The 27,749-nt window shown below is 39.2% G+C and overlaps 1 protein-coding gene across 3 annotated transcripts; it reads left to right on the top strand.

Annotated features, from left to right (window-relative positions):
* Positions 1 to 6,624: 6,624 nt before the first annotated feature.
* On the top strand, positions 6,625 to 23,328 carry a1cf (apobec1 complementation factor). Of its 3 annotated transcripts, none has more exons than XM_042508533.1 (13): positions 6,625 to 6,692; positions 11,578 to 11,728; positions 12,567 to 12,701; positions 12,789 to 12,919; positions 13,270 to 13,508; positions 15,283 to 15,447; positions 16,445 to 16,542; positions 16,630 to 16,767; positions 17,156 to 17,303; positions 18,882 to 19,108; positions 19,767 to 19,903; positions 20,632 to 20,786; positions 22,692 to 23,328. In XM_042508533.1, exons 2-13 carry the CDS (start codon positions 11,627 to 11,629, stop codon positions 22,844 to 22,846), a joined length of 1,830 nt encoding a protein of 609 aa, XP_042364467.1. In that variant the 5' UTR covers positions 6,625 to 6,692; positions 11,578 to 11,626; the 3' UTR covers positions 22,847 to 23,328. The 3 variants fall into 3 exon arrangements, with proteins under 3 accessions (XP_042364467.1, XP_042364466.1, XP_042364468.1); XM_042508532.1 differs by having other exon boundaries at positions 18,858 to 19,108; XM_042508534.1 differs by having other exon boundaries at positions 18,858 to 19,108; positions 20,632 to 20,796; positions 22,692 to 22,778.
* Positions 23,329 to 27,749: the final 4,421 nt, after the last annotated feature.

Genomic DNA, 27,749 nt, shown 5'->3' with positions numbered 1-27,749 from the left:
AATATGAACATCCAACATTGTGACACTCTAAGACATAAAATACGGCAGAGCGCAGGTCCCCTTTAAACGATGTATTCCAGTATTCAGAGGACAAGGACTACAGCATTTTCACATCCAGATAAAAGCAGCATATTAATGTTTTTTGTCTATATTTTGCATTCATGCTGGAATAACGTCTGGTTTCCGTGTTAGTTTGTGATGCTTATTCAGAGAATCTGCAGCATATGCCCCAAGCATAGCATTACCTTACGTAATGAAGGTATTAAATTTCGGACACATGACCTCAAGATCAGGTTAAAGCCACCTTCAGGTTCTTCTTTCACTTTATTGTTGGTCATATTACCAAAACATTCTGCAATACCAGCACACCCTGAGGGTGCGAGGCCTCGTTCATTCTCCCTCTGTGCGAGTGAGATTTCCATAAAACCCATCAGAGCATCAGCATTTATTATTTAACAACACAACAACCACAAACTTTTTCTGTCTTGAACCTGTTTCAGCGTGTTCTTTGCCTTTTAAACATTTATGAATCTGAAGGTGCGAACACCATGATGCAACGATTGCTTCCTAATTCGATTGGTCCATCAACAGTTAAGAGATCAGTGACTACACAGTGTGAGTAGGAATTGTTGTTTGTACAAAGACGTCTTTGTAACACTAAGACAAAACAACAAAGACTGAAAGGAGATGAAAACGACGACACAGAGATTCTTAACAACAACAAAATAAATGCAAAACAACCACAAAAAAGGTGAAACAACTACGGAGACGAAAAACAACAACGATGAGATGAATAACAAGGCTACAAAAACATACAAAATGACAACAGAGAGACAAAAGAGGCAGACTTATTAAAAGAGGAACAAAACCATTAAAAAGAGATGCAAAACAGCTACAAAAAGATGCAAAAATAACTACAGTGATGCAAATTGCTACAAAAAGACGCAAAAAACTAGAAAGATAGCCAATGCAACTACAAAAATATGCAAATTGACTACAAAAACAAGCAAAATGACTACAAAGAGATGCAAAATGATTATAAAGAGACACAGAGTAACTACAAAGACATGCAGAGAAACACAAAACAAAGACAAGCAAAAGAACCACAGAGATGCCAAAAAAAACACTAAATAATGCATAATGACCACAAAGAGCTGCAACACAGCTACAAAGAAATACTACAAAGATGCAAAACTACCACAGAGATTCAAAAGACAACAAAGAGATCCAAAGACAACAACAAAGAAATCCAAAACATCCAGAAAGAGGCACAAAAGAGATGCAAAATAACCACAAAGTCACACAAAATGACCACAAAGAGACACAAAAAACAACTTAGAGACGTGAAACAGCCGAGAAAAGACGCAAAATGACTTTGACGAGATGTAAAACAACTACAGAGAGTCAAAGCAACTACAGAGATGCAAAAATACTACAACAACATGCAAAAAAAACTAGAAAAACATGCAGGATGAATGAGAGACAAGAGAAGCAAAATGATTATTAAGAGACAGAACAGCTTCAGAGGGATGCAAAACAATTACAAACGACACAAAAATAACTGGAGATGCAAAACACAACAAAGAGATGCAAAATAACCAAGAAATGATGCAAAATGACCACAAAGAGCTCCGACGTGACTACCTGACTAGCACCAGACTAGAGACACAAAAGAGAGACAACGACAACAAAGAGACAAAAACAACCACCACGAGATGTAAAACATCTCTGCATCGACATAAAGATGCAAAATGACAACAAGAAGCCTAAAAAAGTGAACATTTAGTACACAGAAGCAAAATCTCTTTCCCAGTTTGATTTCTATCTCCTCCATATTTACCCTCTGTCTCCTCAGAGGGACCCCACCCACAGCTTTGTTAACAATCCATCTACACTCAACTGCCAAAATAGTGCAAAGTCAGCTTTAAAACAGTCAGTTCTTTTCAAAAACTGCAAACTTTTTATCTTCATCATGAGGAGCAGAGTCAATAAATCTATCAGAGGACATCAGTACGCGCTGCTGCTGCCCTGTGGCGCCCCCTGCTGGCTCACCACCATCAGTACAACAAACTGCAACACACACACACACACACACACACACACACACACACACACACACACACACACTCTTGCAAACTAACGCAGGGACTTTATTTTTAGCCTGTAACTTTTGTTTTTCGGGGGGGGGGGGGGGGGGGGATTATCATTATTCTCTTTGCGGCTACGTTGTTTTAAATAAAGACGCCTCATTAAATAGTGCATTTCTGTCCTGGCGCTTGTAGAAAGGATGTATACTTAATGTACATTTAGGATACTGTAACACTAACTAACCTGCACGAATTGGTTCGATGTTTTCAAATACATCGCGAGAAGTCGACAAGCACCTTCATAAGACATGGCCCAGAAATAAGCAAATAACCCAAACCCTAACCCCAAAAAATAACTGAAAATAATAATAAAAAAGTCAAAAACTTTAAAAAAAAATGACCTAAAAATGATGAAAATGAAAAAAGTACTCTTTTAATATACTTTATTATATTTTTTCTGTAACATAAATTTAAACAGAGTTATTAAAGTATAAATGTAATTTTTGAATAATTTCCGAATAATCCTCCTCTCTTTTTAAAACTAATTTTAAGGTACTTCATTGTCACTTTTTACTAGTTTCTTAAAATTTGTGGGTCATTTCTTGCTAAGTTGCTCATTGTCTTTTTTACGTTTTGGAAAGAAGTCAAGCCATTATGCGCAAGTTTCAAAGGGTCTTAACTATTTGGAGTGAGGACAGATCAGAAAAAATAAGCGGATATATAAGTGACTAAAAACTAAATAAAACTCTTCAGTGAACAGTCGGTGAGTGGGTCTCAGGTGTGTCTCCTTACCTGTGGGACTTGGAGAAACTCCGCAGCTCCGTCTCCTCCACCGGCTCCGCGGACACCCCCGCTGCCCGCCGGGTGCGCCTGCTGTCCGGCCAGCAGTCCGGCCCGCAGACCCCGCGGCTCCGCAGCACCGACTGACACTTGTGCAGCCTCCTCCGCAGCTCCAGCGCCTCCTCCTCCTTCTCCCGTAGCCTCCGCTCCATCTGCACGATCCGCTCGTCCTTCAGCCGCAGCAGCCGGGACAGGTCCGCCTCCAGCCCGCTCATCCTCCGCTGCTCCGCTGCTCCGCTGCTCCGGTGCTCCGGTGAGTGTCGGGACAGAGACAGACGGGATGGAGCTGAAGAAAAACAGAAACAGGAACTGAAATTAAAGTTTTTCCAGAAATATAAAAAGAAATGACAATAAAGGTGTAAATCAGGTCCAGATTTGTCCCGAAGAGACAAACTTTCAGCGTAAAAGCCGGTTATCGACCAGTTCAGTCGGTTTGATTTCTGATTTCTCATCACTGATTCACTGATTCAGAGTTCAGACAGAGAGAGAGAGGAGAGAGGGGAGGGGGCAGACAGTGACGGATACAAAAAGACCAAAAAACACATACAAAAATCACCTCAGAGACACTAAACGAATACAGAGATGCAAAATGAGAACAAAAAGATGCAAATGACTGAGATGCACAAGAAACGCAAAATGACAACACACACAAAAGTTACAACATAGAAATGCAACAAATTAAAAAAAAAGATGCAAAACTGCAAAGAAATGCAAAACACCTAAAAGGCTGTACACAAAATGACTACAAAGACACAAAATCAACTACAAAGAGATGCGAAGGAACTACAAAAAGCTGCAAAATAACTACAAAGACGCACACACAGAACTACGAAGAGATGTGAAAGGACTTAATAGAGTTCCACCATGACCACAAAGAAATACAAAACAACTACAAAGGGATGCAAAACAACCAGAAAGACAAGTAAAATGACTACAAAGACATGCAAACAAGTACAAAGAAGTGGAAAACACCAAAAAAGAGATGCAAGATGACTGCAAAGAGATGCAAATAACTACAAGTGCAGGCAAAATGACTACAAAGAAATGCAAAACACCTAAAATGGGACACAAAATGACTAGAAAGAGATCTAAACAACTACAAAGTGACGCAAAACAACTACAAAGCAATGCAAAACGTCTAGAAAGAGATGCAAAATGACTAAAAAGAGATGCAAAACAACTACAAAGAAATGTAAAACACCTAAAAAAAAATGCAAAACGACTACAGAGAGAAGCAAATGAAATGTAAACACCTAAAAAGCAAAACAACTACAACTACAACTACAGACACAAGAACTTCAGAGTTCAAATATATGCGAAACAATTGCCACAAGACTCAAGAGTGATGCAAAATTACCACAAAAAGACAAAATCAACTACAAAGAGATGCAAAACTACCACAAAGAGATGCAAAATGACTACAGAAGAAGAAACATATATGATACAATCACAAAGAGATGCAACAGTATTTACGGGTTAACACAGCGGCCTGTGTGGACTGACTCTGTTTGAAACTGTGTCGTGAATACGACAGACGTACAGGAGTGAGGCGATGCAGCGGTGGAAGAGACGACTTTGAGTGTGTTTACTGACGCCAAACACGAGCTCACTAGAGTTCACAGCTTTAATGTGAATTTGTCAGAATTACATGTGAAGTCCTTCAGTTCCTTAATGACTGTAAACTGTAAAATATGAATCTCTATTTCACACAGTGTGTGAGTGTGTGAGTGTGTGTGAGTGTGTGTGTGGCCGTCCCTCCTGCTTTGATCGAATCAAGGACCTCGCTGTTTGACTGCCAACACACACACACACACACACACACACACACACACACACACAGCTCTGTACATTTTTTATAAAGTGCAGGAATTTTCCAGTCAGCATCAGTTAATATTTACTGACGTAAACGCAGAATAAATCGCTCTCTGTGCGTCTGTGTGTTTCCTCAGCTGCTGGATGACCTGCAGGCCGCTCGGCCTCATGACACCAACAACAGATGTTTGTTTACTCAAATCAGTCTCGGGTTCAGACTCAGAAAGCTTCACTGTCTGTCATGACAGCAAATTGTCTTAAACGTGGATGTTTCAGTGATGTTGCGAGATGACATATTTTTATAAAACGTTCCCACAATGTTACATGAAAACAAAGGAAGAACATTTTAAAAGCAACATTCAGAAAATGTTACTGAGGCCTGAGATTACAAAACTTATTTTTTAATTAAACTGTAATCTAATGTGATATATTAATGATAAAAAAATAACATGTCTTGATGATTATAGAGAACGTTCCCTGAACTTTAAGAAGAACGTTCTGGGAACATAAAGAAAACTTGCCTCTGAAAACATTATTAAAACATTCAGTGGTTGCATTATACCGTTATCACAACATTTTTAGGACCAAAATTTGCTAGCTGGGTATGAACTCTGGTTGTTGTTTATAACACGGCTGATGAACGTGCAGCAAAAAAAAACAAAACAGCAAAATAACAAAAAGACGCAGATTGTGCAGGTGAGATACAGAAAACCTCTGAAGGCGTATTAGAGAATCTAAATAAAAAGCAAAGAAAGAATCCTACAATATTAAGAAATAAGATCAAGCAGACACAGACATAAAGCACAATAAGAATGTCTACATGATAAAGCAGAGAACATAAAATAAATACAAAAATAATAAAATAAATGTACTGCATCTGTGTACATGTGTCAGTATATTTGTATGGGTTAGCGTGAACATTTAGCATGTCCTGTGTTATAATTGTGTATTTTTGCATTCTACTTTGCAACAGAGTTCTCCTGATTTTTGGGAGTTTTTAGTACAGTGAAACTCTTTGAGTTCGCTGCTAACAGCTGCTTTTTAAATCTCTCGTGGCGGGTCACACGCATCACAACACGCCACCAAAACACGCCACCAAAACACGCCACCAAAACACGCCACCAAAACAGCACATCCGTCCCGTCTATTATCTTGTCCTGCAGGCTGTCCTATTTACACAGGCCTCGTTTCGGCGCTGTTACTACCTCCGATGTCGCTTTAGGAGAGACGAGTTTGCCCCCCCCCCCTCCATTGTGCCTTTTATACAGAACCGTAAGGCGGCAAAACGGTTCGATTTTCCCGCCAACAAACGGAGCTTTTAAATCAGTGTTAACAGAACAAATGTGTTAGAGGAGCTTTAAATGTTGTATTTAAGCTTTATTTAACAACTGAAGAAAGTGACACATTTTAGAGAGTAACAGCTGCCATGTCCTCCGTGTGTGTGTGTGTGTGTGTGTGTGTGTGTGTGTGTGTGTGTGTGTGTGTTAGGAGGTGAAGAGACCTTTGCAGAGCACTCTGGTCCAGATAGTGACTGTCGGTCAAAGGCCTCCTGCAACAAACACACACAGTCCTGCTGGATGTGTGTGTCATGCATGTGTATTTGCATGTGTGTGTGTGTGTGTGTGTGTGTGTGTGTGTGTGTGTGTGTGTGTGTGTGTGTGTGTGTATGTGTGTCCCCCACAGATAGCAGCAGGTTAAACATTAATGTCGGCCGGCTCGTAAAGCTAACACCAAGACAGTGAACCTTTGGAGTTTTGATATGATGTGATCACACACGCACACACGGCGCGCGCGCACACACACACACACACACACACACACACACACACACACACACACACACACACGGTGAGGTCGCTGATGACACGTGAACACACACACACAGTGACACACACTCGGCCCTCAGAATGACACGGCTCTGATCGGAGGGAGGTGATCTCTGAAATTGCTCAGGTGAGTTTTTCTGTTTTTCGTCAAAAAGAAACAAAGTTTTTTTATATTTTTTAAATTTTAAAACAGAGAGAGAGAGCGTGTAAACTAAGTGTCGTTCGGCCACTCTTCTTCGCTGGTGTCTAATGGGCAGTAGCCGTCAGAGAAGCTAACACGGCTAACTGAACAAACAGGCCGAGCAGCATTAACGTGTTGTAACGGAGAGAGATTAAAGTGTGTAAATGAACTAATATTAATACCTTAAAGATAATAATAACAAGTACTTTATTGCACTATTAACACATTATGAAAATAATTAAATATATATATAACACTGTTGTAGTAAAAGAAACAAGAATATTTTAAAAAAATGTATTACAACATTTAAAAAAATACTTTATTTTAAGTGTATATTTATACTTACACACATGTAAGATTGTTTATTCATTTATTTACCTTAATAATAATTAGATAAAGTAGTTTAATTATAGTAAAATCAAGTGATGCATGGCTGTTATACTTTTTTCAGAGTACTCAGGGATACTGATAAAAGTACTTGCTTTTTTAAAATGTAAAAGTAATGTACTACTGGATTACAAGTAACAATACTCAATTCAAAACCAAAATGTGCTTAAATTCTAAAAAATAATTTAATTTCACCTTATTTGTAGTTTACTTTAATGAGTATTAAAGGGTTAAAATAAAAGTAACAAAGAGCAATAAAGAGTACTCAGGGGTACTATGAGTAACACTTAGATACTTTCTTAGTTTAAAGTAATGGATTACTTTGTTAAAAAAAAAAGTCCAATTCATAATATTATTCAGTTATCAGAAAAATGCGTTTACATGTTAAGAAATAATTGAGGTTTCAGTTTTACTTTGATGAGTGTTAAATTGTTAAAAAAAATCATTTTTGATGTGATAATATTGTAGGATTAACTGTTACTGAAAAAAAGTAACATTAACATTATATTAACGTTTTTGATCAATAATCATTTAGTAATGTAGAGTACGGGGGTGAAGGCAAGTATTAAAAACAAGCAGAAATGTGTGATAAGTTGAGAATAGTACATCACTTTACTGTAACGCAACCTTTACAATCAGGAAAGAAGCACCATTAATCCACATCATGATATAAAAAACATCCACATCCCAGCTTTAAGAGTCGCTCTCAACTCAGACTGACCATTTTTTTCTGTTTTGCGGCTTAAAAATAATGTATTGTTTAGTGTGTGTGTGTGTGTGTGTGCGTGTGTGTGAGAGAGTAAACGCCCCTCTGTCAGCAGTATTGATTGGTGCAGCAGACTCTCAGGTCACCTGAACCTGTTCACCTTTAAACCGTCTCTCCTCTGTCATTAAAATCTAATTTTAAATAAATAAATAAAATTTAAAATTAAAATTAAAACATTTTAATCACTTTTTTCTAACCTGTAGTGACATCACTTTTTTTGTGCTCAGATGCCTCTCACAGTTTTTTCTTTGAAAATGCTCATGAGAAAAGTGCCTCTCACAGTTTGTGTTATTTCAAATCTTTGAAATTATTTAGAAACATGCTCCGTGTCTCATCCGAAAAGTGACTGTAATTTTTGGGGGCCCGGGGCCAGACAGCCTTTCTCAGACGACTTTGTGTTACTTTTTAATTCAGCTTTAATCAGACTTTGGATGAATTATTTAAACAGCAGGACGCATAATGTTTCATTATTATTACCAGGGGGATGTAATGTTTTGGGGGCCCGGGGCCAACACCAGGAGGCAGGACGCATCGCTTCAGGAGAGGTTGGCCTATTATCAAGTTTGTTTAAGATGGAGCCCGCTCCGGCGCAGACATGTCCAACAGTCCGCTCCAGCAGTTTTACAAACTGTCTCGCTCCTGGTTTTCCAACAAAACACCTTCATTGGTTATTAATTGCGCCCATACCACCGACTCATCACATGTACCTGTACGCCAGGCATCACCATTCTTCACCATTCAATTTAGCTTCCCCCTTGGCTGTTCTTTTTTCTTTTTTTAGTAATTTCCTTTTAACTTCTTGACCAATTTCTTCGTATTTTCTGGGTAATTTTTTAATCAGTTGTTCATTGCTCTCTTCTCACGTTTCTGCTTTTTTCCCCCTTTTTCTTTAAATAAAATCAATTTTCTTAGGTTTCAAAGGCTACTGGTAGTATTTCTATTTTTTCTGTTGCACAAAAAATAATCTACATTTGTAATGAATTAATATTGGCTGTGCAAATTACATTTACTCAAGTACAATTCTGACATAGTGGTACTTTTCACAAAAAAGATGGATGGACAGATGGATATATGGATAGATAGATAGATAGGACAGATAGATATATATATATATATATATATAGATATATATATATATATATATATATATATATATATATATATATATGAATAATGTGTACTTTCACTTTTACTACTTCATTTTGATGATTAAACTTCTTGGAGATTTTACAGCGAGCAAAGAGAGGGTGTGTGTTTGCTCTTTTATCATCACTACTACTATCATCATCATCATCATCATCATCATCATCATCTCATCATGACCTTTGACCTCTCTCTCTGATGTGAAGGGCTCGTCTCTAATTTTCACTGCCGAGTTTCTCTTTGAAATGAAACAGAAAGAAAGAAAGTGTTCATCTGTGTGTGTGTGTGTGTGTGTGTGTGTGTGTGTGTGTGTGTGTGTGTCCATGCTAATGTAAGCAGTGAAGATGCAGCAGCGTCTGTTTATCATTACACTGATTATATCAACCTTTCTTTAAGGGTCAAAGGGTTCGCTTTAAGGAGCCATTTAGTCGGGTTTTTGTTGTCTTTTGCTTTGTCCAGGTTTGTGTGTTTGAGTGTGTCTGTGTGTGTTTGAGTGTGTGTGTGTGTGTGTGTGTGTGTGTGTGTGTGTGTGTGTGTGTGTGTGTGTGTGTGTGTTGCATCCAGCTGTTTTTTTTATCTTTTATTTTAACCCACAATATTAAGGATAATAGTTTTCATCAAACAAACAGGAGGAAATAGTGCATTTGTTTGGGACTATTTTCAGCGGCGGATTAATTTGGTGTGTATATGTGTTAGCTGGACAGTGTGTGTGGGGTCGAGTGTGTGTTTTCATGTTTAATGGAGGAACAACAGTGTGGCTCTCTGATGCTTTTTTATGAGGCTTACTTATAGAAATCTGCTGATCAGCTGTTTCCTCCTCAGAAAAAAGACATAAATGTAAAATGTATTAAATTAGGAGAACTAATTACAAATCCTGAATAATTTCTGAACTTTTTGAAATTAGAAATTTTGTTAAACTGATGACATTTGTAGAAGGACATGCCAAGTGAGGATGCTAATTTTGTGGAAAGTGAGGACATTTTTCCAAATGTGGGAACATTTTAAAAAGGGAGGACATTTTCCAGAAAGTGGTAACATTTTTAGAAATGTAGGACTTTTTAGAAGCTGAGGACATTTTTTACAAATTTTGTAAAGTGGTGAATTGTTTTCCGAAAAGTGATGATATTTTTTTAAAAAAGAGGATTTTCTTTATTTGTATCTTTTTAAATTGAGAATTTTTTTTAGAAATAGAAGACATTTTTACAAATATGGATGTTTCCAGAAACAATTTATGTGAACAATTTTAAAAGTGAGAACATTTGTGTAAATCAAGGATTTTTTTTTTGTAAAGTGGGGGCAATTTTATAAAGTGAAAAATGTGGTGACATCTTTAGCAAGTGACTTTTTTTTTTGCAAAGTTAGGCTGTTTGAGAAATAAGGAGATTTATACAACTTGGGAACATTTTTAGAAAGTGAAAACATTCGTACTAAAAGGAGGACATTTTTGGAAAGTGAGAATATTTTCTGGAAAGTAAGGACATGTTTTGGAAAGTGTGCACAATCTTACAAATTGGAAACTTTTTTTGCTAAGTGAGGACATTTTTACAAAAGCAGGACATTTTTGGAAAGTGAGAATATGTAGTCTGGTCCTCACTTCACTCGTTTTTTGGCTGAATCTTTTTTAGGGTTTCAGGTTGAGTGTTTCAGAAAAGGGAAGTTTTATGTCACTGAAGGTCTCAATGACATGTATTTAAAAGTTCTAAAATGTGTGCATGTGTTTAATAAATCCCCATAATTCCCTGATGAACGCTTGTATGTTTCCACTCAGAGAGACAGTGAGACGGACAGTCAGGCTGCGGTCTGTCCAGAGTCTCTGTCAATGATTACTGAAGAGACCTTGACCTCTCTGCTGCTCACTTCAAAACACGACTCGTATCTGTAGTTCAGAGCAGAAAACAGAGTTCAGCTCTGTGAGGACATGCAGTCACAGTGTGGACACCACAGACGGAAATAACGTTTTTACTTCGTTACCGAGAGCAGAAAGATGTAATCAAGCAGTCAGGACGTTTTTGTAGAGTAGAGACATTACTGACTGCCTTTTTTTTTGGCCATACACCCCAAAAACAAAATTCCTACTAAGCTGTTTACATGGTTAATGAAAATGAACATTGCATTAATATTGCTGTTTACATGCAGCCCTGCATACTCTGATTAACGTGTCCTAAAATGTTGTTTAACACATCAAAATATGAAAAAGTCAAACGGCTGGAGGTGCTAACATAACACTTACATATCCCAAAGGTCCTAATCTGAGGAAACTATATCAAGAATAAGGCCTAATCCCTCATATCCAAACAGAATATGCTGTTTATGTGACCCCCAAATTCAGAACTACTTCAAAATCATCAGTGTATCATCAAGAGGGACAGAGTCCACGTTCACACCACCTCTTTCTGCTTCACGTCAGAGTATAACTTTTAGAGCTCTGCTTAACTTGTCTGCATATTAAGGGACCAAAAGTTCAGAAAGTTTGATTTACAGCTTTGTAGGACACAAAAATAACACCTTTTTTCTTTTTTTTTGTCTTTTTTCCAGTGAGCACCCCTAATTTCACTGATTTACGTATCGCTGTCAATCACACCCAATGGAATCCAATCAGAAAGCAAGCGGGGACGGGCTGGCGGGGACGCAGAAGGAGGCGGCGCTGCGGGCGCTAATGCAACGCACAGGATACCAACTGCAGCAGGTACAAAACTGATCTTAAAAAGTCATATTCATAATAAACAAGACCGAGAGGAGGTTTATACTACATTAAGACTGGTCCTTTCTGCAATACAAACAAACAGCATGTTTGCCTGTCTTCAAACACCAACCCGATCGCCAGAAAAAAATGTTAGCATTGGACATTCCTTGAAACCACAGATATGTTACATTCTCATAGTAGTATAGCGCAGTTATACTCGACTTAGGGCCAACAGGACAAATCTGGCCCCGACAGAGTGCCAGGTGGCCCTCCGGCAATTTTCTAATTCACAAAATAAAGTGATTAAAACTGGGAATTGTTTTTGTACTTTAGTATCCATAAGCTGCCAGAGTGCAGAAAACAGCATCAAAATAGAGCTTGCTGATAAGAAAAAAAAGGGGCTGGTGAAGGATCCCTCACACCCCCTGACCCCTGACAGGGCCCAGCTAAGACCCTAATGTCCTAAAATCCTAGAAATGTCCTAGAATCCTAAACATGTCCCAGAAATGTCTTGACATTCTAAAGACGTCATCATATCCTTAAAATGTCCTAAAATCCTAAAAACATCTTAAAGTCTTAGAAATTTCCAAAAATTCGATGTCTTAAACTCTAAGAAACATTCTAAAATCCTAGAAAAGTGCTGAATAAATGAAATTTGTGTGAGCAGATGTTGGTTTAGTTAACTACGAACAAATTACTGATTTCACAGCATGAACCTTGATTGTGAGACATTAGAGTGTCCAGGAAATGCTGTTGGTGAATATTTTAATATAATATTTAATATTTTAATATTGTTTTTTCGTACTATATTTACTATTATTTTGGGGGGCTGGTGTTTCAGGAGAATGGCCAGCGGCGATACGGCGGCCCACCACCTGGATGGGACGGTCCGCCGCCGGAGAGAGGCAGCGAGATCTTTGTGGGGAAACTACCGAGAGACCTGTTTGAAGACGAACTGGTTCCACTGTGTGAGAAGGTGATGATCGTTTCTACGATATGTCGTTTACACAAGTTAGCATTTTGTTCTCACGTTCTTTTTGCGTTTCTTTCTTCCTGTCTCCAGTTCGGTAAGATCTACGAGGTGAGGATGATGATGGACTTTAACGGGAACAACAGAGGTTACGCCTTCGTCACCTTCAGCACCAAACAGGAGGCCAAAGCCGCCATGAAGCAGCTCAACAACTACGAGATCAGGTTAGGGTTTGTCTCTTTTCTACACACAATATTCGGGATACAATATACACAAGATGCATCAGCGGTGCTGCAACCAAACGTACCCACAACATCCTCACCATCATTAAGAAACACCTTAGCAACCGACTATCACACCTTAGCAACCTAAATATTTTAGCAATCATCAAGCAACAACTGAGCAACTAAAAAGGCAAATGACAAAGACACAAGAAGCCGGCGGATACGTTTAGGACCGCCCAAAAAAATCCCACAACCACATAAAAACAACCAGTCTGACGACCTGAGCGCTCTGGTTGACCTCGTTCATACGAGCCGTCGACTGACCACACGTTCTTTCTTCCCTCCTGCAGAAACGGCCGCCTCCTCGGAGTTTGTGCCAGCGTCGACAACTGCCGTCTGTTTGTGGGCGGGATTCCAAAAACCAAGAAGCGCGAAGAGATCTTGTCCGAGATGAGGAAGGTCACGGACGGGGTCGTGGACGTCATCGTGTACCCGAGCGCCGCCGACAAATCCAAGAACAGAGGCTTCGCCTTCGTGGAGTACGAGAGCCACCGAGCGGCCGCCATGGCCCGCCGCAAACTGCTGCCAGGTAGACACCAAATCCTGAATACCCAACTTTATTTATTTTGAAGTCAAATATAAGTAACTGAATTATAGAGTTGAGTTCAAGCATGATTCAAGAACTGATGCAAGTCTACCAAAAAAATCTTTGCACTGACAGGCTTTGTTGTTAGAAATCAAACCTAAATTACAAACAATAACCTCACAGGAACGTTCAGAAAAGGATGACGCTGAAGTGGTCGCTTCTTAACCAGCCTGAGAGTCTACAGTCATGCTCGCGGCTCTCTGAGGCATACTGGACGTTTAGTCAAACACGTTCCCAGTGTCTGTTGTCCCTCGTCTTTGATTTTGTTTGAGATATTCATGTCATTAGCTCTGCAAGTATTTGGTCATAAACCAAAGTATAAGACCCATAAAAATGTTGACCTGATGAAAAGTCAGAGGATCAATACAAGTTAATGAATTCATCCGGAAGGAAACATAAATTATGAACCACACTTCACCACAATCCATCTAACACTTGTTGACACATCTCACTCTGGACTAAATTTAATAACAAAAAGATTTCAAATAAATCTCAAATATTGACGCGTCCTTGAACTCATCAACAAGACCATTTTTTAAGCCTTCCAGTTATCAACTACATAACCAAATTTTCACATCATAACTTTCTGTAATTATCTTTCAGAGAAGTCGTAATCTGGTAATCAGTTAATCTGGTCGTATCATGTGTTGCTGCAGCGGAGATGATTTTGCAAACAAAGTTATTTTAGGGCTGCAAAAGCACCAACATGACCCCTTTAAATGTCAAACACCTTGTAAAAGTAAACACAACACCATAAAAAATGTCAAAGTCTGCCTGAGTGCGATATCACCATCCAGTCAGGGATTGTGTCACTGGGTCAGCGTCCAATGGGAGAGGAGCTCTGATGGGCGGGATGACGAGATAAACTCAGTATGATGGGAGTGATCACAGCTATCAGATATAACCACATTCAAACCTCTGTGTTTCTGCTGGTTTCAGTGCGTTTGTCACCTAAAGCTTTAAACTATGGTGACACGTTTTTACTTTAGGAAACATTTCACGGACAAATGACTTGTTAAACTCTGATAAAGAAGTGCTGTTTCTCCTTGAAGCTTCAGTGATAAGATAGAGACGCAGATTTATGGTTTTCACACAGTGAGATGATTTACGTAACATCAGGGCAAGGCAATACATTGATATTTATCGAGCTTGATACATGAGACGAGATATTGTCTTGGATTTTGAATATTGTAATATAAGTGTTTTTTTATCATGGTTTTAAAGGCTGAATCACAGTGAAGTGATGAAATTGTCTGAACTGTGCCAGTTGTTACATTATTCTGGGAGCGATGCAGAAGCCAGCATGTGTTACTATGTTTGCTGCATTTTTTGATTTATATATATTTATATAATACAACTTCAGCCTGTCACAAACTGATGTTTCACATGAAGAGATTATAGCTGCTGCTAGTTTCCAAATTCTGTCCATAATTAGGTTTTTAGTAAAGAAAAAGAAAAAGAAACAAAGATACAGTATCGAGGTTACATACAATAACGTGCACACAACAGAAGAGACAGTATGGGTGTATGTGCATGTACCTAAATACACACACGCACACACACAGAGTACATATATAAACTTTGGTTTGTAGTGGCGTATTTGTGTTAATCACTCACATTTCTTATTATTCACAGTGTAACTTGAAGTCAACAACAACCGCACTATCACATCAGTGAAAATAACAATAAACTGAAACCTACCTGCCGCCTTGTTCAGGTCGTATCCAGCTGTGGGGTCACGCCATCGCCGTGGACTGGGCTGAGCCTGAGGTGGAGGTGGACGAGGATACCATGGCGACGGTCAAAATACTGTACGTCAGGAACCTGATGCTGCAGACCACCGAGGAGACCATCGAGAAGGAGTTCAACAGCATCAGACCAGGTACTAAAACACAACACAAGGCAGCAGTCAGCTCTCAAAGCTCAGATGTCGGAGTGTCCTTGAATGCAACGAGCTGATAATTTAATATTACTTTGTTTTAACTCTATGAAACCTGGGAAAATTGTCTTGATTTATTTCAAAAACTTGGAGAGAGCGTGATGAGCAACTTCAAACGACCCAGAAATAATCAAGAAATTAGTAAAAAGTACATTAAATACCCCCCCCCCCCCCAAAAAAACCCACAAACACAGATCAATTTAAAAAGAGAAATGACCTGAAAAAAGATGCTTGAACATCATAATTCTATAAAATAATTTTAAATAATTATCAATATTACACAGTTATATGGACATTTTGCCTTCCTTAAAATATATATACACATATTAATTTCCAAAATCAAATTTTTTGCACTTTGCAGCATTTTATGCTAAGTTGCTTGCATCCTTCTTCCTATGTTTTTGAAAGAAATGAAGGAAATTTGCTCAGGATTCAAGGACTAAAATACTTGTGAGAGTGTCTTTAAATACAGCAGAGACAATAATTTCAACATAATGTTTCTTTAGAAATTTAATGACTTTGGGGTGTAAAGTAAAAAACCTTCAAGTTAATGGGAGAGACTGATATGTGATAGTGAATTTTGAGTTACAGATACAGTTTGTGCGGTGTACCACACAGATCCATGCTGGGACCCTTATTATTTTTCAATTATATTCGTTATATTTAGTGAGTTTGTAAATCTTTTGATTGTGTTTTTTGATTTTCTCAAGCTTTTTTTAGCACATGCAGATTTACATTATCTCTAATTCAAAGTATTTATGAGGAAATGCTGAGAGTTGCAAAATAATTTACACAAAAGTGCAATATAAAAAGTAAATATTGTAAAAAGTCAAATTTTATAAGGGGCAGCGTTCTCTTTAGAGGTTAGGCTGAAGTGTCAGTGGATGGAACAGAAATTACTTTTTATGATTAAATTACAAAAGAGTTTAATGTGTTACAGGCGCAGTGGAGCGAGTAAAGAAGATCAGAGACTACGCCTTCGTCCATTTCAGTCAGAGAGAAGACGCCATCAACGCCATGAAAGCTCTCAACGGAAAGGTCAGCAAGAGTTCACAAATACTTCTTCCACTACTGACGGCATGTACAAACATATATTTTTGAGTTTTTTTCCTCTCCACCCCTTAGGTAGTGGATGGCTCACCCATCGAGGTGACTCTGGCCAAGCCGGTGGACAAGGACAGTTACGTCCGTTATACCAGAGGGACCGGAGGACGGGGAGGATCCCTGCTGCAGACCGACTACGCTGCCTACACTCTGGGACAGGTAAGACCCTGAATGCATCATGACCTCCAACACCAGGTTCATGTCAGGCCTGTAGAAGGAGGTCCTCATCCCCAAAACTACAGCAGCAGTGTTTGTTCACGTGAAGGAAACATGAGCTGAGATTCATCGACCTTCTCTCAAATAAAACTCAACTAGATGGCGCTCGGCTTGTGCTGCTCAAAGCGCCAAAAACATGATTTGAGAAACTCAGCAGCAATCTGTCTCTCTCAGGAATATCAGTGACTTCTTTTCAATCACTTCTAACAACCCTTTTTTATAGACTTGTTTTTATGGGTATTGTCCCAAATCTTTAAAGTTTACCTTTTAGAAATGATTTAAATATTTCTAAAAAGTTCTCTGAAAAGTTTCTTACTTCTTCCTCCTCCAGGTTTACGACCCCTCGGCGGCGTACCTCGGTCCGCCGGTTTTTTACGCCCCCCAGGCCTACGCTGCCATCCCAGGTCAGTTCCGTTTCCCAGCGGCTACAAAAGCTCACGTCGGAGGTCGAGGTCTGATCAGGACGCCGTCTGTCAGAGGTGAGGACGGACGAACGTTTTCCCACATCTAAAACAGAAAAAACATTAATGTGATTTTTCTACTTCATAAAAACGTTACGAGGTGAGCTCATATTTACAGACGGAACAGGATTATTGCTTCCAGGGTTTCAGAAAAGGAGAATTACCGCAGTTTAAAATGCCAGTTAGTCAACACGTCTCACAACCTCGTCACCAGAATTAATGCTGGCATTACACATTTCTGAAAACCACAGATCACATTTTCATGTTATTATAGACGTAATTGTGGTTATCGTGTGGTTAGATTCAGTCACAAAAACACTTGGTTTTGGTTAGGAAAACATCACATCGTGTTGGCTTAAAATACCCAGTTTCAGGGACCCAAAAATCAAGCTTTCAAAAATGTATACATTCACATTATTTTCTAATTTCATTGTTTTTTTTTGTTTTTTTTTTTCCAGCATCAGTCCAAATCATAAATATCAAATATTCATTAATCTTCAGAATTTTATCCCTTCAAATGCCAGGTTTTTGGTGTAATACCACTGTATTTTTAGATTTTTTTTTTTAAAAAAAAAAAAGGAAAAAAAAAAGATTTTCAATATACTACACTGAAAGTAGTTTTTTTATGATCACAGTCTAGGATATGTCAATGATTAGCAGCAACATTAATTATTATACTATTACTTTTTGGTGCAGTTTTAAATACTCAGACTCATACTGCTCTGCACACAAAATGTAATACAATTAAAACTATTATAAATATATTTTTATATTATATAAACATCTTTATGGACATTTTTCCCCAGTTTTCTCAAAAATAATTTTCCAAATCTATTAATTTGTTGCAATTTGGGGAACACTTCTTTCCAGGTTGCTTATTGCTTTTTTTCCTGTGTTTTCAAAAGAAAGCAAGCTCATTTGTTCGGGTTTGAAGGGTTCTGAAAGCAGAAGTCATATCAGTCCAGGTCTCAAAGGGTTAAAAAACAAGAAAGAAAGAAAAATACTTTTTGCTTCTGTGTGAGTCTGAGCTCATCTCGCAGGTTGTGTTCGACATATATCACATTTTTAGTTGAAATAAAAAGCAAAGCGACACAGCTGAAATCAGAGTGTTGTTGCTGGGCAGCTGGACGTTTTCGACACGATCACAGATCAGTGAACTGATCGTTCTGCTTCTGTCTGAATTAATCAAGAGCCCTTTTAACAGTCAGGTCTGTTTCAAATCAAAATCACACCTTTTATCTATGTGAGTGTCTGAATATTGCAGCTGAGCAGGAATCATGAATGAATCAAAAGTGAAACTTTATCGTTGATGAAACATTAAATCAGGGTGAGAATGGTGTGAGGATGGTGCAGAAAATTTAAATGGAAAATGAATCATGTAGAGAAAAAATCATCAGTGAATTAAAGACGGATGGTCCTGTAACATTCGGTGGATTTAAGGTGGAGTACCGTTACCATGGCTACCACTGTACCTGCTGACTCTGACTGAATAATTGTCTGACTGTGTGATTCTTCTTCCCGGTTGATTTCCGGTGATTTGATTGATTTCACTGCCTTTTCGGTCTCCTGTAGAAATTTACATGACTGTACCTGTAGGGGCTGCGGGGGTGCGGGGGCTGGGCGGACGGGGGTACCTGGCCTACGCCGCCGGGGTGGGAGCTGTGGGTGGAGCCGCCGCCGCTGCCAGCGGTGCCTCCTATGGTCTGAAGGCAGACAAACAGGCGGAGGAGAAGCTGTACGACCTGCTGCCGGGCATGGAGCTGACCCCCATGAACCCTGCCGCCATGAGCCTGAAGGCCGCCGCCATCAAACCTGCCACACAGGTAACAGAGCACACCTGAAAACCAGGACACCTTTGAAGGATTATAGCAGCTAAACTAAACTACAGTTTTATTGAAGTCGTTTTGTCCACGTTTTCCATCAGTGATAACACTGTACTCAGCAAAGCACTTGAGATTTTGGAGCACAGTCCAGCGTTCGATGACCAGGACAGACGTATCGTATCGTATCGATATGGGATCTCTGAGATGCTGTTTTAACAGCTCCTCTGAGGACAAGAAAGCAGGGCATGGAGAGCTCTTTACAAATAACTTCAGTGACTTGAAGTGTGTGTGTGTGTGTGTGTGTGTGTGTGTGTGTGTATTTCAACAATAGTCAAAAGAAATAAATGCAGTACAAGTTTTAGATGCTTAATTAAATAAACAGGTTAAATTAAATCAAAAAATTCCAGTTAATAAAGAAAATAATCTGGAGTTATTTAGGGTAAGAAAACAGAACACAGTGCAACTCAATTACTGCTTCAAATAAACAATTATGAGGCCAGCAGCACCCTCCTGTGGACGGACAGCATTTCTGCAATAATGACAATGGCCACATGGCAAAACTCTGCAAATGCAATAAAGACGATACTGAAATAATAAAGAGTACTTCATGCAGTTAACTGAATACTGCATTAACTGATTATTTCTGTCTGTGTGTCAGGTTTTGGAGGAGTTGTGTCAGAAGAATAACTGGGGTCAACCCGTCTACCAGCTCCACTCTGCCATTGGTCCTGACCAGAGACAACTGTTTCTCTACAAGATCACCATACCAGCTCTGGCTACACAGTACCCCAACGTGTAAGAGTACTACTACTTCTTCTGTGACTATACTTCTATATTCTGGTTCTGCTGCTATTGCTGATACTACAAGTACAAGCTCTCGTAGTTTCATTTAAAAAAATAAAACACTGCAATATGCAATTTTTGACAAAAGCTGCTCCCTGGAGTGACTGATTATTAACTACGACTTTTGACATCACTACCACTTCTGTTTCTGCACTTTCTACTAATTTTCCATCTGTGAGTGGTGCCATGCCAAAGTCCCATTAGTCCAAAAACTGTGGACAGAAAGCCCATTTCTTTTCTTCTGAAGCCTGTTGGATTAGAGGTGAAATGTCTTAAAGAAACTCAAGAAAGTCCAGTTGCTTATAACTGGAAGACTCAAACATGCATTTTGGCCTCACAATTCTTCTAGATTTTTTAAAAAACACAAAGGTCAGACTTTTCCGTTATCACTAAGCCGTTCCCGTCTAAGCATGGCTCTAATGCAGACGCAGCCTCTCACTGCAGAGTCGTAAGATCACAACGACAAAAGTCACCTTTCGTGGCTGTATGACACACCGCTGAATGGCACCTGCAGCAACAACATGATATGCAGACGGGCAGTATTGGTTGGGAGCCTGTTGCGTCTGCATGATACGCCTCTGGACGGTGTCAGGTTGAAGCGCGGCTGAGCAGTGCAGTAGAACACAGTTCAGTCTAATATAAACTCTACAAACACGAAATCATTCTTCCTCTCTCTGCAGCCATCCCTTCACCCCTGCTAAGCTGTGTGCGGCCGTAGAGGAAGCTAAAGTGCACGCAGCCGAACACACCCTGCAGACGCTCGGCCTGCAGACAGAGGGCGCCGCCGACGCCGGCTGTGCTACTGCCGCCGCCGTGGCCTCAGTAGCCTTCCCAGGTATGTGAAGGTCCGTACCCAAAACCAACTAACTCTTCATTCAATAAAACCACTAACAGACTGACAGCTGAGGCTCACACTGCATGCAGGAAGACCAGAACTAAAGAGGACTCACACAGAGCGCATTCAGAAAAGGTTTAAAGCTCCAGACTGAAGGTTTTAAATGCTGAGTGAAACCGCTGAAGCTGCTTGAGCCGTTTCGCTTCTTTGCATTATGACAAGTTTTCCTGCTGATGTTGGACACAACCTTCCTCTAATAATACCGTCAGCCAGCTTCTTCAGAAGGCCGGCATTGTGATACTTGTGCAGATCCAAAAAACTGTTGATAATTTAGTCTTTCATCATGTTTAACCCTCTGAAACCTGATCAAGTTGGAAATGAGCAACGACAGAAGAAATGACCCAAAATTAGCTTAGCATTGGTAAAAAGTAGAAAAAGTAGAAAGTAGAAAATTACCTGAAATTTAGATAAAAACAAACAGAATGAAAGAAAGGAAGAACAAAAAATAAAAGAAGGAACAGAAGAAATAAATAAAAGAGAAAACAAACAAAAGGATGAGGAAAAAAATAAAGAAAAATTACCTGGAAAAGGTGCTTAAAAATGAGTAATTTTAAATATGTAATTATGATTATTATAAATGCAGTTTTCCCCTGGCTTTGTCCTGTTTTTAACCAGACATTTTTCATTTTCTTATTTAGAATTTGTTATTTATTGAAATGAATTTATTAGTTTCTGCAGTACCAAGTTGCTCATTTCCTTTTAATCTTTTTTTAAAATTATTTTTAAAGAAATGAAACCGATGCTCTCGAGCTTCAAAGGTGTAAATATTTGTCAAAAGCATCTGGAAGCAGCACAAGAAAAGTGATGTCTCTCCAGGTTTCAAAGTGTTAAAAGTAGGTGTCTTTCTCCTTTTGAGGCAAAAGTTTGGGCTTTTCTTTTGGGCAGCGTCTCTACCCCAAACGTGCATGTTGGTTCGTGTGTGATGCATTGATGACATCACACAGACGTGAACGCAAACACAAGAGGTCGTGAGTTACAGCTGAGTGAGGCAGCACCAGACAGGAAGGGGCCTAAACACTGACACAAAGGCAGGGGAAATCAAAAAATATACTTGAGTTAAAAACAGGCTTACGGGCAGATGAGAGGACGAGCAGACAGGAATAATCAGCAGAGGAAACACAAAGAAACGTGAGCAGATTGTCGCTCAGCTGGTGACACTGGCAGGTTTACTGCAGCGGCTGATGAGGTGATGGGAACAGCAGCGTGAGTGGGGAGGGAAGCCCAGGTGATCGCAAATGGAAAACAGGTGAGGATATGGAGCGAGGAAGACAGTCTGGGGACATCTGGTGGCCGGATGGAAAAATACAGGTCTGGGGAATTAATGCAGTTAATGACCAGTTTTCTTTGTGCTGCTCACAGACACCTTTGACAAGCATATTTCTTTCCTTGAAAAACATCTAGAAAAAAGTAATTACAATGATATTATTACAGAAATTATTATTTTTTTGTAATATAATTTTACAGAATTTTTGTTCAGCTCTTTTTTTTCTTTTCTTGTTCTTGTTGCTTATTTTGAGGTAATTTTCTCAAAACTTTTTTTTGTAATTTCTTGCCTTTTTTCTAAAGAAATCAGGCCAGTTTGCTCAGGTGTTAAAGGGTTAATTTCACCCTCCTACACTTTGGCTTGATGTTGGGGCACATTAATCGGAGAGTGCACGGCTGCATGTAAACAGGAGTATTAGTGGAATATTAATTTTTTATTAGCTGGAGGGACTGGATTAAGGCCGGATTATTTTGCATGGAAACATGTTGACTGACTAACAAATTTAACACACATAAACATAACAGCCGATTCTGAAGTCAAAGACTCGCTCGGGTTGTGAGTTTTGCCTCGTGTCTCTCCAGGTTACACTCTGGCGAGCCCGGCGTCGTCTGCGGTCGCCTCTCAGCTGAAGCAGGCTGTGTCTCTGGGTCAAGACTTGACCGCCTACACCACCTACGAGGGATACCCCGCCTTCGCTGTGGCGACGCGCCACACTGACGGATACGGCGTTTTCTAGAGGAGTGGTTTCTAAGGAGGGAAAAAAAACACCTGCAGCTAAAGACGCATTCACACCAAACTACTTTTTTTTGGTCAAACTGCCTTTTAAAATCCGTGTCTGTTCGGTTTGAACAGAGTGGCGCCGCTCCCCTGAGCTCGAGTTATTTCTAGAAAAAGCAGAATAGTGCGGATGGTTCATGTACTTGGCGGGTGACGCCTTTTCATTTTGAAATTAAAAACAACAAAATCGGTGAAGGAGCTGCTTCTTTACACCCATTTAGACATCGGAAGACAAATAACAGAAAACAATCCGTTTTCTGAGTTTTATTGTAACAATAAAAATTGGAAAATGAAAAAATGATAAATCTGATTTTCTCTGATGTTCTTATAAACGGAAATCGAGAACTAAAATACGAGTGCGGAAATCTTCTGCGACTATTTTTTTGTTCCCTGAAGTTGCCGTAGGCAGTGTACGGCTCATTGATGTTACGCGCGTGGATACCTCATTGGCCGCTGCTCTGAGCTTGCCGTGATGCGTCTGCACAAACGCCATCTTGGGGAGGTCGAGGGTCCGTGTAACCTTTGGTCACTGGATTTTCATTCAAAAATGAGTATTGAAAAATACAAAAACAATGGCTATTAGATTTTTTTTTAAATAGCAAAATTAAAATATAAGGTGTTTTTCTTTATTTATGATCAAAAAGGAATAAGCCAAATTTAAAAAGTGGTTAAATTTTAATTCTCTATTTAGTATATAAAAAAAACAAATCGCCGAGAGGCAGAAATGAGTTTTTACATTTTCTGTGACCGGATGTGGTCAAATACAGAGCAGCACTAATTTTTTTATTTTTATACCCGTTTTTGATGACCAAAAGTCACACGGACCGTCAAGATCCGCAAGTAAACAAATACACGTGTACTTAGATTACAGTAACTGTAATGATAGTGTTCATGTTCACTTTCTGATGTTTTGAACAAATCAAATTTCATGAAAATCGATTCAGTATTAAGGGAGTTAGAGTCGATTTTGTAGTGAAATTAGCATCTCTCGGTACACGTGGATTCGTTTACTCGCGGATCTCGACCTCCCCGTTGAGAAGCATCGCAGCGACCTCAAAGCAGCAGCCAATGAGGTATCTACGTCTTTAATATCTATGAGCGATACACCACTTGCAACAACTTCTGGGTCACAACAAAAAAATATGGATTTATGACACTTAGTTTAATGACAGATTTTCGTTTATAAGCACAGTAGAAACAGTTATTTAAGCTGTTTTTTTAGTTTTCGGATTTTTATTATCAAACAAAAATTGGAAAGGAATTTTCTTTTGTTTTGCAGTGTCTCAGTGTAAGTAAGGAAAACAGCTTGTTTCCGTATTATGGTTTTCTTATTCCAAAAAAAAAAAATCCTGCCACGTGCACGGACCGTGGATGCGCCTTGACGCTGCAGTTTCTACAGAAAGACAAACCGTTGTCGACTTTGGTCTCATAAAAGACTCGTTTAAAATACGCTGCTAGAAAACGTTTCGGACTCGTCAGTCGCCCTGAAACAAATTCCTCACCTGTCACACCTTGTTTCTTTCTTCATTTTATCCGTCTCTGAATTATACGTACATATCTGTGATTATTTTGTGATTGAATAGTTGGCAGACGGCCTGTGATTGGCTGTAAGTTTGAATTAAAGTTTTCATCAGTTTTTTTTTTTTTTATGTTTTAGTCTGTTTGCATGTTTTTAGTAGTATGTTTACAATATAACAAAAAATAATTACAAAAAGTAGATGTTTTTTTAACCTTGCGTTATTATCTCTAAGCTAACTGGGATTTGTAGTTCTTTTGAATGCCTCTCATTTGCAAATGTAGTTTTGCACTGTTGTCCACTTTTGAACCATTCCCGTGTTTTTTGGCAGTCTGTGTCTTGTTTGAAGATACAGCAGAAATTCGGACAGAGTTTTGAACATCGAAACCCTGTTTTTACTCACTGAGGCATTCTGGACTTTGTAGTTCTACAAACTGAATGTGTAGTTTTTTTGTTTGGGTACATCTGAAAGGAACCCCACTGAATCTCGTGTCATGAGCGTTTTCTCCCTCATCAGTAACGTGAGAGCGATACTTTGAGGAAATGTTTTTCATCGTCATATTTGAGGTGCTTTAAAAGACTAAAGCGTTTGTCTCAGTCAGCTGCTGAAAGCTTTATTACGAGCTGTGATACCGCTGTTCTGCAAGCATACTTTTAAAAAACGCCAGAAGGTAAACCTCAGAACAGGAAATGCGTAAAATGACCACGAACTCTTTGGCATTATGTATTGGTGATTGCCCGTAATGTGTTAAAACGATGTGTTGCCACCACAGAAACTATTTGACCAATCCTAAGTCCCGCCCCCTCTGTTACCAACTCGATTCACAGACACAAGATTACATTTTTTAGACCGCCATTCAAGCTAACGAAGCGTTAAACCGGAAGTCACTTGCTCCACTGGCGGAAGTTACCCGCTCGGGCACACTCGGCCGCCGTGAGCCTCTAGTACGCGTGCCTCCAGTAGATCCGAGTTTTCTATACCTTGAAAAAAAGCTTTATTTGCTTCATGCACCAATGAGCAGCTCTCACAGGAGTGAATGTGGCCCCGCCTCTGTAGCTGTATCCAGACTTTCTTAATACATCCATACACTGGACCTCCGGGTCCACATATTACGCTGTACGTATCCTTCTGCGTCTGCTGATGCAGCTACGGTGATATATAACAAAAGCACACGGTGGGATTACGCTGCTCGTGGTTATATTTAGGCAACAAAACCAATGCCGGGACGTCAACAAACGCACATGCTAACACAGTCTGGATTAGGATTAGGCAAAAGAGGCACAAGGCAAGGTGCAGAAAAAAAACCTCCGTGCTCCTTATTTAACGATTACCGGAAGCATTTCAACCTGACGCCATCCAACGGTGTAACGTGCTGCCACAGCAGGAGCTGACGTATAATAACGCTGCAAATGGTTTTCTCTGGCTGCGTTCTCGCCTGACTTCATCCAGTGGCGTTTCTCGCTCACAAAAGGTGCTTTCTGGCATCATGCTTTTAGGCCTAAAGCACCGACAAAGTGGCACTTTTTTAAAAGTTTACTGCCTTCGTTTCTGCGGTGGTGACACAGAATTTTGTCACCTTTTCTGCCGCCATCACATGATGTGACGTCAGTGACTCGTGGTCATTTCACGTATCGGTTTCAGGTCTTCACTGCCGTGTGGGTTGTTTTCCACCTTTTGGTTGATGTTTCTTTTCCATGTTTCAGTATTTTCATGTTCACATCGTGTGTCGTTTGCTCAACTTCTACTAGAAAAAAATCTGCCAGCTACGATCCTAAAACTTCCACATCCATGGATATCAAACCTCACGCCAAACAAGACCATCAAACTCCAGATCACATTCATCGTTCAAAATTTCTCTCTTCCTACAACAGCTGCACTAACTGTGGTGGTGATGGTCACGAAATTATGGTTTGGGGTAAAAGCAACTAAAATAAGAGCTCCAAATTAGGAAAAAGCTTCTACGCTCGTGTATCTCTATGCTGATTACAAATCAGACATTGTGGATTTGACAGGGAAAAAAAAAACAGTCTGAGCCAATAAAAATCAACATTTAAATTAGTTTCTGCATGAAAACCGTCTTCTGTTTACAGTCTGCAAAAAACTGCATATTTTTTCTATTTTGATTACAAGTTAAAGCAAAAATGACGATATTGGATCTCGTGTTTTAGCTGCACCCTTTGTGGTGACTGTAAGTACGAGTTGTGTTCTGCTTAGGACAACGGGACTTTGTCTTTTTTCAGGATAATTACAAATGCAGAGTTAACCCTTTGAAACCTGGAACAACATCAGTTGCCTTGTGTTGTTGAGACGCCTTTCAAAAGTATTTAAATATTTAATTATTTTTCTTAAAAATGGAAAAAAAACAGTTGCCAACTTCACAAGAAATGTCCTAACTGCAAGACATTTGCAGATTTAATGTTTTTTAAAGCAAAGAAAATATCAATTTAACTATAATATAATTAGCATAATTGTGTCTCTAAAATTATGTTACAGAATAATTTTTTCTTAAGGACTTTTTCCAGGTCATTTTCTTTCATTTTTGCTATTTTTTTCTTGGCTGTCTCTTTTACTATTCTTCTAATTTTTAGGTAATTTCCTTGTGCTTTTTTTGTACAATTTTCGTGCTATTCTTGGGACATTTCTTCTGAAGTTGCTCATTGTCGTCTTTCCATGTTTTAAAAGAAATCCTGCCAGTTTGCTGAGGTTTCAAAGGGTTAAAAGTAGCAGAAAACAGTTCAGTCCAACACAATATTTGCGTCTTTAAGAGTTTCTGGAGAATTTTACGACACGCGCCGCCATCTGAGCCGTGAACACGCCAAAGCAGAGACAGTATTAAAGTGTGTGAAGCACTTAGAAGTTATTTTTATATCAGGGAAAAGAATAAATATCCGGACACTATTTGTATAGAGTTATTGTGAGTTCTCTGATTGACCTGGAAACAAGATAAATGAGAAACCAAATCAATACTAATCTGTAATGAGCAGAGAGAATTGTGGGTATTCTGGAGGGGTTTCATACCATGATGGGCTTTGATGAATTGTGACATTTCATGATCAGTAATCTTCCCAAAATAAAGAAACTAACACAAATCTGAAGAAGCTCCACCGTGTCTTTATTTATTTTTTTAAATTTAGTGTAATTATATATTTTTATTTTTGCTGTCGTTTGGCTGACCCGCAGAAAGTACTTACAGGTTAGGTGTACAACGATAACAAAATTAGGCTAGTGCAGTGATAGTCTACGTATGGCCCGCGGGCCAAATCTGGCCCCTGATAGGGTGCCAGGTGGTCCCCCAAAAATTTCCTAATTCACAATAAAGATAAAGTGATTCACATGACTGTGGAG

Source organism: Plectropomus leopardus, chromosome 19 (genome assembly GCF_008729295.1).
Source record: "Plectropomus leopardus isolate mb chromosome 19, YSFRI_Pleo_2.0, whole genome shotgun sequence".
NCBI classification, from domain to species: Eukaryota; Metazoa; Chordata; class Actinopteri; order Perciformes; family Serranidae; genus Plectropomus; species Plectropomus leopardus.
This window is presented reverse-complemented; position numbering and strand designations above follow the sequence as displayed.